The following is a 16,621-nucleotide window of genomic DNA, read 5'->3' as shown; positions in this document are numbered from 1 at the left end:
TACAGGACTGCTTGTATCGCACATGATATCACACACTAGTAAAGACGCTACAGGAGTGCTTGTATCGCACATGATATCACGCCCAAGCGAAGACTGATTGGAAAGCGACACCTCCATCACCATTCTGTGAAAGTCTCTCCCAGAAGAGACGGCAAGCTTTTGTTCCCTCTGAAACTTTTAATACCGTGTGGAATTATGCTAATGTGTGAGCGTTAACCACCTGTGTTATCGACCCGGGGTCGGCCCATTATAATGCAAATCTGGGAGCGAGCGAGGCGAGTTGGAAGATGGAGGAAGTCAAACAGACCAGGGATCTCCTCAAAGTCCTCCATATCAGCCCCCAGATCACATTAGCAGAGTTCTGGAGGACTCGGCTCTCCAAGGCTTTGGAGTAAAACCACAATTTATTTTGGGCATGTCTGCAAAATTACTATTTTTCTCATGTCGGCAATGAACTTTTATATATCGAGGACAAACCCGGGACACGAAAAACCTCTTAAACACAGAGTTGGGGTCAAATACTTGACGGACTAATCAAAAGTTGTCGTCGTCAGGTGGTGACATTGCTGCTTTTACCAGCCGAGGAGCATGTTCGGCAGCGCACTCACACAGAGTACTTACAAGCAGACACAGTGTGTAGACAGCTTGATATCGCACATGATTTCAAACACAGGTCAACACACTGCAGGACGGCTCATATCGCACAATATATTATTTGACACAAGTAAACACGCTGTAGGACTGCCTGTATCGCACATGATATCGCACACGAGTAAACACGCAGCAGGACTGCTTGTATCGCACATGATATCACACAAGTAAACAGGCTGCAGGACTGCTTTTATTGCACATTATATCACACACATGTAAACTCTCTACAGGACTGCTTGTATCAAACATGATATCACACACAAACACTCTGCACGACTGCTCGTATCGCACATCATATTATTTCACACGCTGCAGGACTGCTTGTCGTCAGGTGGTGATATTACTGGTTTTACCAGCAGTGGAGCATGTTCGGCAGCGCACTCACACAGAGTACTTACAAGCAGACACAGTGTGTAGACAGCCTGATATCGCACATGATATCAAACACAGGTCAACACGCTGCAGGACGGCTCATATCGCACATTATATTATTTGACACAAGTAAACACGCTGTAGGACTGCTTGTATCGCACATGATATCACACACAAGTAAACACGCTGTAGGACTGCTTGTATCGCACATGATATCACATAAATAAACAGGCTGCGGAACTGCTTGTATCGCACATGATATCACACAAATAAACAGGCTGCAGGACTGCTTGTATCGCACATGATATCACACAAGTAAACAGGCTGCAGGACTGCTTGTATTGCACATGATATCACACACAAGTAAACACATTACAGGACTGCTTTTATTGCACATGATATCACACAAGTAAACACGCTGCAGGACTGCTTGTATCGCACATGATATCACACACAAGTAAACACGCTGCAAGACTGCTTGTATCGCACATGATATCACACAAGTAAACAGGCTGCAGGACTGCTTTTATTGCACATGATATCACACAAGTAAACACGCTGCAAGACTGCTTGTATCGCACATGATATCACACAAGTAAACAGGCTGCAGGACTGCTTTTATTGCACATGATATCACACAAGTAAACACGCTACAAGACTGCTTGTATCGCACATGATATCACACAAGTAAACACGCTGCAAGACTGGCTGTATCGCACATGATATCACACAAGTAAACAGGCTGCAGGACTGCTTGTATCACATGATATCACACACAAGTAAACACACTGCAGGACTGCTTGTATTGCACATGATATCACACACAAGTAAACACGCTGCAAGACTGCTTGTATCGCACATGATATCACACAAGTAAACACGCTGCAAGACTGCTTGTATCGCACATGATATCACACAAGTAAACAGGCTGCATGACTGCTTGTATCGCACATGATATCACACACAAGTAAACACGCTGCAAGACTGGCTGTATCGCACATGATATCACACAAGTAAACAGGCTGCAAGACTGCTTGTATCGCACATGATATCACACAAGTAAACAGGCTGCAGGACTGCTTGTATCGCACATGATATCACACACAAGTAAACACGCTGCAAGACTGCCTGTATCGCACATGATATCACACAAGTAAACAGGCTGCAGGACTGCTTTTATTGCACATGATATCACACACAAGTAAAGACGCTGCTGGACTGCTTGTATCGCACATGATATCACACAAGGAAACAGGCTGCAGGACTGCTTTTATTGCACATGATATCACACACAAGTAAACACGCAGCAGGACTGCTTGTATCGCACATGATATCACACACAAGTAAACAGGCTGCAGGACTGCTTGTATCGCACATGATATCACACACAAGTAAACAGGCTGCAGGACTGCTTTTATTGCACATGATATCACACACAAGTAAACAGGCTGCAGGACTGCTTTTATTGCACATTATATCACACACATGTAATCTCTTTGCAGGACTGCTTGTATCAAACATGATATCACACACAAACACTCTGCACGACTGCTCGTATCGCACATCATATTATTTCACACAGGCTGCAGAACTGCTCATATCGCACATAATATCACACACAAGTAAACACGCTGCAAGACTGCTTGTATCGCACATGATATCACAGAAGTAAACAGGCTGCAGGACTGCTTGTATCACACATGATATCACACACATGTAAACGCTCTGCAGGACTGCTTTTATCGCACATGATATCACACACTTAAGTAAACACGCTGCAAGACTGCTTGTATCGCACATGATATCACAGAAGTAAACAGGCTGCACGACTGCTTGTATCGCACATGTTATCACACACTCTGCACGACTGCTCATATCGCACATCATTTTATTTCACACGCTGCAGGACTGCTCGTCGCCAGATGGTGACATTGCTGGTTTTACCAGCAGTGGAGCATGTTCGGCAGTGCACACACACAGAGTACTTACAAGCAGACACAGTGTGTAGACAGAAAAGGGAGAACGGACGCATTTTGGCCTAAAAAGTAAAGATAGAGGTGACGTTATAACACTGATACGCCCCCAGGAAGAGGTGCTTTAAGACATGGCTAGCAAGCTAGCGGCTAACGACCATCCGCAGTGTTTTAGCTACTTCTAAACCACTAATCCTCATCTCTATGGCGACAAAGTAAGTTTCTGACAAGCTACACATTGTAGCTCACCGGCGTCACAATGTAAACAAACGCCCTTGGTGGATCTACACCTAACATCCACTGTGATGATACCAAGTACAGTCGATAATACTAAGTTTACAACGTTATTTTTTGGCATCAAAACATCTTCTTTCGTTTAAAAAAAACATATATATATATATCAAATTATGTTTATAACGTCAGGAAATGCATAATTGAATAAGATGAACGTATCATCCTTTGACTACTTGGTATCGGATTGATACCTAAATGTGTGGTATCGTCCAAAACTGATGTAAAGTGTCAAAAAAAGAGAAGAATAAGTGATTATGACATTTTAAAAGAAGTGTAGATGGAACATTTTAAAACAGAAAAATAAGCAGATATTAACAAAAAATGAACGAGGAGATTAATAATCCATTTTTTACAGTTTGTCCCTCATAATAATATAATGACAAACGACACAATGTTACTGCAGACTAATTAGGAGTCTTTGTTTGTTTATTTACTACTAAAAGACGAGTTGACTAGTATGTTCACTATTTTATTTAAGGACTACTTTGCAATAATAAACATATGTTTCATGTACCTTAAGATTTAAATAATGATAGTAAAGATAATAATGCATTTTTTTGTGGTTTCCTTTATTTAGAAAAGTATCGAAATACATTTTGGTACCGGTACCAAAATATTAGTATCGGGACAACCCTAGTAGAGATATAGATGTAGATAGTACAAACCCCGTTTCCAAATGAGTTGGGAAATTGTGTTCGATGTAAATATAAACAGAATACAAAATCCTTTTCAAGCCATATTCAGTTGAATATGCTACAAAGACAACATATTTGGTGTTCAAACTCATAAACTTTACTGTCATTTTTTGCAAATAATCATTAACTTAAATTTCATGGCTGCAACACGTACCAAAGTAGTTGGGAAAGGGCATGTTCACCGCTGTGTTACATCACCTTTTCTTTGAACAACACTCAATAAACGTTTGGGAACTGAGGAAACTAATTGTTGAAGCTTTGAAAGTGGAATTCTTTCCCATTCTTGTTTTATGTAGAGCTTCAGTCCTTCAACAGTCCGGGGTCTCCGCTGTCCTATTTTACGCTTCACACATTTTCCATGGGAGACAGGTCTGGACTGCAGGCGGGCCAGGAAAGTACCTGCACTCTTTTTTTACCAGGCCACGCTGTTGTAACACGTACTGAATGTGGCTTGGCATTGTCTTGTTGAAATAAGCAGGGGCGTCCATGAAAAAAATGGCAGCATATGTTGTTCCAAAACCTGTATGTACCTTTCAGCATTAATGGTGCCTTCACAGATGTGTAAGTTACCCATGCCTTGGGCACTAATGCACCCCCATACCATCACACATGCTGGCTTTTACACTTTGCGTCTACAACAGTCTGGATGGTTCGCTTTCCCTTTGGACACGATGTTGAATATTTCCAAAAACAATTTGAAATGTGGACTCGTCCGACCACAGAACACTTTTCCACTTTGCATCAGTCCATCTTAGATGATCTCGGCCCCAGAGAAGCGGCGGCGTTTCTGGATGTTGTTGATAAATGGCTTTCGCTTTGCATAGTAGAGCTTTAACTTGCACTTACAGATGTAGCGACCAACTGTCTCCGCTGTCGTATTTTACGCTTCATAATGCGCCACACATTTTCCATGGGAGACAGGTCTGGACTGCAGGTGGGCCAGGAAAGTACCTGCACTCTTTTTTTACGAAGCCACACTGTTAAAACACTTGTCTTGCTGAAATAAGCAGGGGCGTCCATGAAAAAGACGGCGCTTAGATGACAACATATGTTGTTCCAAAACCTGTATGTACCTTTCAGCATTAATGGTGCCTTCACAGATGTGTAAGTTACCCATGCCTTGGGCACTAATGCACCCCCATACCATCACACATGCTGGCTTTTACACTTTGCGCCTATAACAGTCTGGATGGTTCGCTTCCCATTTGGACACGATGTTGAATATTTCCAAAAACAATTTGAAATGTGGACTCGTCCGACCACAGAACACTTTTCCACTTTGCATCAGTCCATCTTAGATGATCTCGGCCCCAGAGAAGCCGGCGGCAATTCTGGATGTTGTTGATAAATGGCTTTCGCTTTGCATAGTAGAGCTTTAACTTGCACTTACAGATGTAGCGACCAACTGTATTTAGTGACTGTGGTTTTCTGAATTGTTCCTGAGCCCATGTGGTGATATCCTTTAGAGATTGATGTCGGTTTTTGATACAGGGATGGAAGGTCACGGGCATTCAATGTTGGTTTCCGGCCATGCCGCTTACGTGGAGTGATTTCTCCAGATTCTCTGAACCTTTTGATGATATTATGGAGCGTAGATGTTGAAATCACTAAATTTCTCGCAATTGCACTTTGAGAAAGGTTGTTCTTAAACTGTTTGACTATTTGCTCACGCAGTTGTGGACAAAGGGGTGTACCTCGCCCCATCCTTTCTTGTGCATTTTTTGGGAAGCTGTTTTTATAGCCAATCATGGCACCCACCTGTTCCCAATTAGCCTGCACACCTGTGGGGTGTCCCCAATAAGTGTTTGATGAGCATTCCTCAACTTTATCGGTACTTATTGCCACCTTTCCCAACTTCTTTGTCACGTGTTGCTGGCATCAAATTCTAAAGTTGATGATTATGAGTTTGAACATCAAATATGTTGTCTTTGTAGCATATTCAACTGAATATGGCTTGAAAATGATTTGCAATTAATTGTATTCTGTTTATATTTACATCAAACACAATTTCCTGGAAACGGGGTTTGTTTAATCCACTCCTGAAAGTTGCAATCAATAAACCCCGGACTAGTGACAAGATGATCAATAAACCACAGACTAGTGACAAGATGGCGCGGTGAAGACACGTAACGCTGGTGTTTCCTCCCCAGGATCCATCTATGAGCCTCTCAAGCTGTCCATCCTCCAGCGAGAGGATGAGCCCATGTGGGAGAAACTGGACCGCTACTACAATGCCGGTAAGTGCTCCTGTCTGATATCAGCGGGGATTGTGGGATATCATGCTGAGAGCCGCACAAAGCGCACAAAGCCCCCGGACTACCGACTCTTCTGATTCCATTTGACACCCAGATATTGTTGTGAGGACTAAAGGTGGAATGTTCCTGCACGACTCTTACAAAAACACTTCTTCGGTCTTGTGCGGGATCGACCGTCACTTCTCCGCGCAAAATTGTTTATTGTGTGCCGGCGATGAGGAGACCACACGCAGGCTTTGTCGGCAACTTACTTGAGGGCAAAAAAAAAACTTTGTGTGTTGCTGGTTCGCTCATTTCCAAAACCTTACATCAGTGTAAAGACTCCGGCTTATTAGTGATTCCTAGAGCTCAAAAAAAGTCTGCGGGCTATAGAGCGTTTTCAGTTCGAGATGCTACCTCAGTAGAAGCATTTAAGTCTCATCTTAAAACTCATCTGTATACTCTAGCCTTTAAATAGACCTCCTTTTTAGACCAGTTGATCTGCCGCTTCTTTTCTTTCTCCTATGTCCCCCCCCTCCCTTGTGGAGGGGGTCCGGTCCGATGACCATGGATGAAGTACTGACTGTCCAGAGTCGAGACCCAGGATGGACCGCTCGTCGGGACCCAGGATGGACCGCTCACCTGTATCGGTTGGGGACATCTCTACGCTGCTGATCCGCTTGAGATGGTTTCCTGTGGACGGGACTCTCGCTGCTGTCTTGGAGCCACTATGGATTGAACTTTCACAGTATCATGTTAGACCCGCTCGACATCCATTGCTTTCGGTCCCCTAGAGGGGGGGGGTTGCCCACATCTGAGGTCCTCTCCAAGGTTTCTCATAGTCAGCATTGTCACTGGCGTCCCACTGGATGTGAATTCTCCCTGCCCACTGGGTGTGAGTTTTCCTTGCCCTTTTGTGGGTTCTTCCGAGGATGTTGTAGTCGTAATGATTTGTGCAGTCCTTTGAGACATTTGTGATTTGGGGCTATATAAATAAACATTGATTGATTGATTGATAATGATGTGTTGTTGTTGTGTGTCGGCAGGGTAACCGTGTAATACTCGTCCATATCAGTAGGTGGCAGCCGGTAACTAATTGCTTTGTAGATGTCGGAAACAGCGGGAGGCAAGGTGCAGGTAAAATTGTGTTCTAAGGCTTAAACCAAAAATAAACAAAAGGTGAGTGCCCATAAGAAAAGGCATTGGTGATGTTGGTGGAGAAGGCCTGGCTCTGGTCCATCAGAGCCAAAGCGGTGATGGGCGGGACCGCTTTGGCTGCTGCCCCCGCGCGGTAGAAGATGGATGGAAGGATTACAATACCCTATTGTATTTCTAAGGTTTTAATATAGTCAGCATTGTCACTGGCGTCCCACTGAATGTGAATTCTCCCTGCCCACTGGGTGTGAGTTTTCCTTGCCCTTTTGTGGGTTCTTCCGAGGATGTTGTAGTCGTAATGATTTGTGCAGTCCTTTGAGACATTTGTGATTTGGGGCTATATAAATAAACATTGATTGATTGATTGATATTACACGGAGAAAAAGTTGTTTACACATGTGTTATACATCAGTCTCATAATAATAAGGACACCTTGGTGCGGCCATTTTGAGACTCTAATGCATGGTGAATGGAGTGCAGCTTTTGTATTGAAGGGGGAATAGCAAACTTCCTGTTGATTGTAGCTGGGGGTGGTCAGTGTATGAAATATAGGTCTCAGTGAGACCTATATTGAGGTTTTTGTTTCATTTGTGTATGACAGTCCTATACGGAGTTAGAGACAGTTTTGTCTGAGCAGGAAGCTGCCATCTTGTCACAGCAATTGTCACGTGTGGGTCGCATTTTAATGCGGGATCGTTCCTCCAACGCAAACATAGGCACTCCGGACAACAACGTAAAAGTAAGAATGATTTAATAACAACACACTGATACAAAAACAGACGAAAAGAAACGCGTGGCGAAAGCACAGAAGCTAATGCTAACACTAGCACAGTATCAGGTAAAAAGAAATCTAGTAATTACCAATGCAACAGTTGCATACCGCAAACAAGGGACCAAGACCGACTGACAGGACAAGGGTGGCTTAAATAAGAAAGTAATTAACAAAACCAGGTGTGCGTCTGAAACCCGCAGCAGGTGAAATTAATATGTTACCATGGTGACCAAACTAACTCACAAGGTACACAAACAACAAAGGGAGTCCAAACTAACAGAAAATAACTAAATTAAACATGATCCAGACTACAGATCATGACAGCAATAGCACAGCAGCAGCACCGCAGCGGTTCTTTGCGGGCTCATAAAATCCAAACCGGAGCAGTAATTAAAACTCTTTCATCAACTTTTGATAAGAAGTGTTCAATCTCTCTCCTGTGCTTATTTGAAGCCGACACAACAAACGGCCTCAGAGAAGATAATGTTTGAAAAAAGCGACATTTTTTACCCAACTTTTGTATTGAAGGGGGAATTGCAAACGTCCTGTTGGTTTTGCTTGGAGGTTTCAGTGTATGACATATAGGTCTAACTGAGACCTACATAAAGGTTTTTGTTTCATGATTCTACGACATTCCTACTGGAAGTTAGAGACAGTTTTGTCTGTGTTTTCTTCCCAGGGGGTGCTAGAGCGCAATTTTGAGTTTTGGGGTTTGTTTTTTTGATTAGATCGCAATTTTCTCTAGTCCTGATGTGTGTGTCAAATTTGGTGAGTTTTGAAGCATGTTAAGGGGGTCAAATTACAGCTCAATATTATTAGGGACCGAATGTCCCTTTGGAACAGAGGATCCTATTGTATTTCTAAGGTTTTAATATCATTAGGGACCGAATGTCCCTTTGGAACAGAGGGTCCTATTGTATTTCTAGGGTTTTATTATTATTAGGGACCGAATGTCCCTTTGGGACAGAGGATCCTATTGTATTTCTAAGGTTTTATTATTATTAGGGACCGAATGTCCCTTTGGAACAGAGGACCCTATTGTATTTATAAGGTTTAATTATTATTGGGGACCGAATGTCCCTTTGGGACAGAGGATCCTATTGTATTTCTAAGGTTTCAATATCATTAGGGACCGAATGTCCCATTGGAACAGAGGATCCTATTGTATTTCTAAGGTTTTATTATCATTAGGGACCGAATGTCCCTTTGGAACAGAGGACCCCTACTGTATTTCTAAGGTTTTAATATTATTAGGGACCGAATGTCCCTTTGGAACAGAGGACCCCTACTGTATTTCTAAGGTTTTAATATTATTAGGGACCGAATGTCCCTTTGGAACAGAGGATCCTATTGTATTTCTAAGGTTTTATTATTATTAAGGACCGAATGTCCCTTTGGAACAGAGGATCCTATTGTATTTCTAAGGTTTTATTATTATTAGGGACCGAATGTCCCTTTGGGACAGAGGACCCTATTGTATTTCTAAGGTTTTAATATCATTAGGGACCGAATGTCCCTTTGGAACAGAGGACCCTATTGTATTTCTAAGGTTTTAATATTATTAGGGACCGAATGTCCCTTTGGGACAGAGGATCCTATTGTATTTCTAAGGTTTTATTATTATTAGGGACCGAATGTCCCTTTGGAACAGAGGATCCTATTGTATTTCTAAGGTTTTATTATTATTAGGGACCGAATGTCCCTTTGGGACAGAGGATCCTATTGTATTTATAAGGTTTTATCATTATTAGGGACCAAATGTCCCTTTGGGACAGAGGATCCTATAGTATTTCTAAGGTTTTATTATTAATAGGGACCGAATGTCCCTTTGGAACAGAGGACCCTATTGTATTTCTAAGGTTTAAGTATTATTAGGGACCGAATGTCCCTTTGGGACAGAGGACCCTATTGTATTTCTAAGGTTTTAATATCATTAGGGACCGAATGTCCCTTTGGAACAGAGGATCTTATTGTATTTCTAAGGTTTTATCATTATTAGAGACCGATTGTCCCTTTGGGACAGAGGATCCTATAGTATTTCTAAGGTTTTATTATTATTAGGGACCGAATGTCCATTTGGAACAGAGGACCCTATTGTATTTCTAAGGTTTTATCATTATTAGGGACCGAATGTCCCTTTGGGACAGAGGATCCTATAGTATTTCTAAGGTTTTACTATTATTAGGGACCGAATGTCCCTTTGGAACAGAGGACCCTATTGTATTTCTAAGGTTTGATTATTATTAGGGACCGAATGTCCCTTTGGGACAGAGGACCCTATTGTATTTCTAAGGTTTTAATATCATTAGGGACCGAATGTCCCTTTGGGACAGAGGACCCTATCGTATTTCTAAGGTTTTAATATCATTAGGGACCGAATGTCCCTTTGGGACAGAGGACCATATTGTATTTCTAAGGTTTGATTATTATTAGGGACCGAATGTCCCTTTGGGACAGAGGACCCTATTGTATTTCTAAGGTTTTAATATCATTAGGGACCGAATGTCCCTTTGGGACTGAGGACCCTATTGTATTTCTAAGGTTTGATTATTATTAGGGACCGAATGTCCCTTTGGGACAGAGGACCCTATTGTATTTCTAAGGTTTTATTATTATTAGGGACCGAATGTCCATTTGGAACAGAGGACCCTATTGTATTTCTAAGGTTTTATCATTATTAGGGACCGAATGTCCCTTTGGGACAGAGGACCCTATTGTATTTCTAAGGTTTTATTATTATTAGGGACCGAATGTCCCTTCGTGACAGAGGACCCTATTGTATTTCTAAGGATTTATCATTATTATTAGGGACCGAATGTCCCTTTGGGACAGAGGATCCTATTGTATTTCTAAGGTTTTATTATTATTAGGGACCGAATGTCCCTTTGGGACAGAGGACCCTATTGTATTTCTAAGGTTTAAATATCATTAGGGACCGAATGTCCCTTTGGAACAGAAGACCCTATTGTACTTCTAAGGTTTTAATATTATTAGGGACCGAATGTCCCTTTGGAACAAAGGACCCTATTGTATTTCTAAGGTTTTAATATCATTAGGGACCGAATGTCTCTTTGGGACAGAGGACCCTATTGTATTTCTAAGGTTTTAATATCATTAGGGACCGAATGTCCCTTTGGAACAGAGGACCCTATTGTATTTCTAAGGTTTTAATATCATTAGGGACCGAATGTCCCTTTGGGACGGAGGATCCTATTGTATTTCTAAGGTTTTAATATCATTAGGGACCGAATGTCCCTTTGGGACAGAGGACCCTATTGTATTTCTAAGGTTTTAATATCATTAGGGACCGAATGTCCCTTTGGGACAGAGGATCCTATTGTATTTCTAAGGTTTTATTATTATTAGGGACCGAATGTCCCTTTGGAACAGAGGACCCTATTGTATTTCTAAGGTTTTAATATCATTAGGGACCGAATGTCCCTTTGGAACAGAGGACCCTAATGTATTTCTAAGGTTTTATTATCATTAGGGACCGAATGTCCCTTTGGGACAGAGGATCCTATTGTATTTCTAAGGTTTTATTATTATTAGGGACCGAATGTCCCTTTGGAACAGAGGACCCTAATGTATTTCTAAGGTTTTATTATTATTAGGGACCGAATGTCCATTTGGAACAGAGGACCCTATTGTATTTCTAAGGTTTTATTAATATTAGGGACCGAATGACCCTTCGTGACAGAGGACCCTATTGTATTTCTAAGGATTTATCATTATTATTAGGGACCGAATGTCCCTTCGTGACAGAGGACCCTATTGTATTTCTAAGGATTTATCATTATTATTAGGGACCGAATGTCCCTTCGTGACAGAGGACCCTATTGTATTTCTAAGGATTTATCATTATTATTAGGGACCGAATGTCCCTTTGGGACAGAGGATCCTATTGTATTTCTAAGGTTTTATTATTATTAGGGACCGAATGTCCCCTTGGGACAGAGGACCCTATTATATTTCTAAGGTTTTAATATCATTAGGGACCGAATGTCCCTTTGGAACAGAAGACCCTATTGTACTTCTAAGGTTTTAATATTATTAGGGACCGAATGTCCCTTTGGAACAAAGGACCCTATTGTATTTCTAAGGTTTTAATATCATTAGGGACCGAATGTCTCTTTGGGACAGAGGACCCTATTGTATTTCTAAGGTTTTAATATCATTAGGGACCGAATGTCCCTTTGGAACAGAGGACCCTATTGTATTTCTAAGGTTTTAATATCATTAGGGACCGAATGTCCCTTTGGGACAGAGGATCCTATTGTATTTCTAAGGTTTTATTATTATTAGGGACCGAATGTCCCTTTGGAACAGAGGACCCTAATGTATTTCTAAGGTTTTATTATTGTTAGGGACCGAATGTCCCTTTGGAACAGAGGACCCTATTGTATTTCTAAGGTTTTAATATCATTAGGGACCGAATGTCCCTTTGGGACGGAGGACCCTATTGTATTTCTAAGGTTTGATTATTATTAGGGACCGAATGTCCCTTTGGAACAGAGGATCCTATTGTATTTCTAAGGTTTTATTATTATTAGGGACCGAATGTCCCTTTGGAACAGAGGATCCTATTGTATTTCTAAGGTTTTATTATTATTAGGGACCTAATGTCCCTTTGGAACAGAGGACCCTATTGTATTTCTAAGGTTTTACTATTATTAGGGACCGAATGTCCCTTTGGGACAGAGGACCCTATTGTATTTCTAAGGTTTTATTATTATTAGGGACCGAATGTCCCTTTGGAACAGAGGACCCTATTGTATTCCTAAGGTTTTATTATTATTAGGGACCGAATGTCCCTTTGGGACAGAGGACTCTACTGGATTCCTAAGGTTTTATTATTATTAGGGACCAAATGTCCATTTGGGACAGAGGACTCTACTGTATTCCTAAGGTTTTATTATTATTAGGGACCGAATGTCCCTTTGGAACAGAGGATCCTATTGTATTTCTAAGGTTTTATTATTATTAGGGACCGAATGTCCCTTTGGAACAGAGGATCCTATTGTATTTCTAAGGTTTTATTATTATTAGGGACTGAATGTCCCTTTGGAACAGAGGACCCTATTGTATTTCTAAGGTTTTATCATTATTAGGGACCGAATGTCCCTTTGGGACAGAGGACCCTATTGTATTTCTAAGGTTTTATTATTAGTAGGGACCGAATGTCCCTTTGGAACAGAGGACCCTATAGTATTTCTAAAGTTTTATTATTATTATTATTATTAGGGACCGAATGTCCCTTTGGAACAGAGGACCCTATTGTATTTCTAAGGTTTTATCATTATTAGGGACCGAATGTCCCTTTGGAACAGAGGACCCTATTGTATTTCTAAGGTTTTATTATTATTAGGGACCGAATGTCCCTTTGGAACAGAGGACCCTATTGTATTTCTAAGGTTTTATTATTATTAGGGACCGAATGTCCCTTTGGAACAGAGGACCCTATTGTATTTCTAAGGTTTTATTATTATTAGGGACCGAATGTCCCTTTGGAACAGAGGATCCTATTGTATTTCTAAGGTTTAAGTATTATTAGGGACCGAATGTCCCTTTGGGACAGAGGACCCTATTGTATTTCTAAGGTTTTAATATCATTAGGGACCGAATGTCCCTTTGGAACAGAGGACCCTATTGTATTTCTAAGGTTTTAATATCATTAGGGACCGAATGTCCCTTTGGAACAGAGGATCCTATTGTATTTCTAAGGTTTTAATATCATTAGGGACCGAATGTCCCTTTGGAACAGAGGATCCTATTGTATTTCTAAGGTTTTATTATTATTAGGGACCGAATGTCCCTTTGGAACAGAGGATCCTATTGTATTTCAAAGGTTTTATTATTATTAGGGACCGAATGTCCCTTTGGAACAGAGGACCCTATTGTATTTCTAAGGTGTTATTATTATTAGGGACCGAATGTCCCTTTGGGACAGAGGACCCTATTGTATTTCTAAGGTTTTAATATCATTAGGGACCGAATGTCCCTTTGGAACAGAGGATCCTATTGTATTTCTAAGGTTTTATTATTATTAGGGACCGAATGTCCCTTTGGGACAGAGGATCCTATTGTATTTCTAAGGTTTAATTATTATCAGGGACCGAATGTCCCTTTGGAACAGAGGACCCTATTGTATTTCTAAGGTTTTAATATCATTAGGGACTGAATGTCCCTTTGGAACAGAGGATCCTATTGTATTTCTAAGGTTTTAATATCATTAGGGACCGAATGTCCCTTTGGAACAAAGGATCCTATTGTATTTCTAAGGTTTTATTATTATTAGGGACCGAATGTCCCTTTGGGACAGAGGATCCTATTGTATTTCTAAGGTGTTATTATTATTAGGGACCGAATGTCCCTTTGGAACAGAGGACCCTATTGTATTTCTAAGGTTTTAATATCATTAGGGACCGAATGTCCCTTTGGAACAGAGGATCCTATTGTATTTCTAAGGTTTTAATATCATTAGGGACCGAATGTCCCTTTGGAACAGAGGATCCTATTGTATTTCTAAGGTTTTATCATTATTAGGGACCGAATGTCCCTTTGGAAGAGAGGATCCTATTGTATTTCTAAGGTTTTATTATTATTAGGGACTGAATGTCCCTTTGGAACAGAGGACCCTATTGTATTTCTAAGGTTTTATCATTATTAGGGACCGAATGTCCCTTTGGGACAGAGGACCCTATTGTATTTCTAAGGTTTTATTATTATTAGGGACCGAATGTCCCTTTGGAACAGAGGACCCTATAGTATTTCTAAAGTTTTATTATTATTATTATTAGGGACCGAATGTCCCTTTGGAACAGAGGACCCTATTGTATTTCTAAGGTTTTATCATTATTAGGGACCGAATGTCCCTTTGGAACAGAGGACCCTATTGTATTTCTAAGGTTTTATTATTATTAGGGACCGAATGTCCCTTTGGAACAGAGGACCCTATTGTATTTCTAAGGTTTAATTATTATCAGGGACCGAATGTCCCTTTGGAACAGAGGACCCTATTGTATTTCTAAGGTTTTAATATCATTAGGGACCGAATGTCCCTTTGGGACAGAGGACCCTATTGTATTTCTAAGGTTTTAATATCATTAGGGACCGAATGTCCCTTTGGAACAGAGGATCCTATTGTATTTCTAAGGTTTTAATATCATTAGGGACCGAATGTCCCTTTGGAACAGAGGATCCTATTGTATTTCTAAGGTTTTATTATTATTAGGGACCGAATGTCCCTTTGGAACAGAGGACCCTATTGTATTTCTAAGGTTTTAATATCATTAGGGACCGAATGTCCCTTTGGGACGGAGGATCCTATTGTATTTCTAAGGTTTTAATATCATTAGGGACCGAATGTCCCTTTGGAACAGAGGATCCTATTGTATTTCTAAGGTTTTATTATTATTAGGGACCGAATGTCCCTTTGGAACAGAGGATCCTATTGTATTTCAAAGGTTTTATTATTATTAGGGACCGAATGTCCCTTTGGAACAGAGGATCCTATTGTATTTCTAAGGTTTTATCATTATTAGGGACCGAATGTCCCTTCGGAACAGAGGACCCTATTGTATTTCTAAGGTTTTAATATCATTAGGGACCGAATGTCCCTTTGGAGCAGAGGATCCTATTGTATTTCTAAGGTTTTATTATTATTAGGGACCGAATGTCCCTTTGGAACAGAGGACCCTATTGTATTTCTAAGGTTTTAATATCATTAGGGACCGAATGTCCCTTTGGAACAGAGGATCTTATTGTATTTCTAAGGTTTTATTATTATTAGGGACCGAATGTCCCTTTGGAACAGAGGATCCTATTGTATTTCAAAGGTTTTATTATTATTAGGGACCGAATGTCCCTTTGGGACAGAGGACCCTATTGTATTTCTAAGGTTTTATTATTATTAGGGACCGAACGTCCCTTTGGGACATAGGATCCTATTCTATTTCTAAGGTTTTATTATTATTAGGGACCGAATGTCCCTTTGGAACAGAGGATCCTATTGTATTTCAAAGGTTTTATTATTATTAGGGACCGAATGTCCCTTTGGAACAGAGGACCCTATTGTATTTCTAAGGTTTTAATATCATTAGGGACCGAATGTCCCTTTGGAACAGAGGATCCTATTGTATTTCTAAGGTTTTATTATTATCAGGGACCGAATGTCCCTTTGGAACAGAGGACCCTATTGTATTTCTAAGGTTTTAATATCATTAGGGACCGAATGTCCCTTTGGGACAGAGGACCCTATTGTATTTCTAAGGTTTTATTATTATTAGGGAGCGAATGTCCCTTTGGGACATAGGATCCTATTCTATTTCTAAGGTTTTATTATTATTAGGGACATAATATCGCTTTGGAACAGAGGATCCCATTGTATTTCCAAGGTTTTATTATTATTAGGGACCGAATGTCCCTTTGGAACAGAGGATCCTATTGTATTTCTAAGGTTTTATTATTATTAGG

The 16,621-nt window shown here is 40.6% G+C and overlaps 1 protein-coding gene across 5 annotated transcripts in view; it reads left to right on the top strand.

The window, feature by feature from the left end:
- The window catches only part of phkb (phosphorylase kinase, beta), a 274,364-nt gene that overhangs the window by 11,810 nt on the left and 245,933 nt on the right, over positions 1-16,621 (top strand). For all 5 annotated transcript variants that reach the window (XM_061892491.1, XM_061892500.1, XM_061892487.1 and 2 more), the window contains one exon: positions 6,136-6,222. In XM_061892491.1, coding sequence (XP_061748475.1) covers positions 6,136-6,222 — 87 coding nt within the window. The remainder of the gene's footprint in view (positions 1-6,135; positions 6,223-16,621) is intronic.

The sequence above is a fragment of the Nerophis ophidion genome, linkage group LG02 (genome assembly GCF_033978795.1).
Source record: "Nerophis ophidion isolate RoL-2023_Sa linkage group LG02, RoL_Noph_v1.0, whole genome shotgun sequence".
In the NCBI taxonomy this organism is placed as follows: domain Eukaryota; kingdom Metazoa; phylum Chordata; class Actinopteri; order Syngnathiformes; family Syngnathidae; genus Nerophis; species Nerophis ophidion.
Note: the sequence above shows the minus strand (reverse complement) of the source record. Positions and strands in the feature narration are given on the sequence as shown.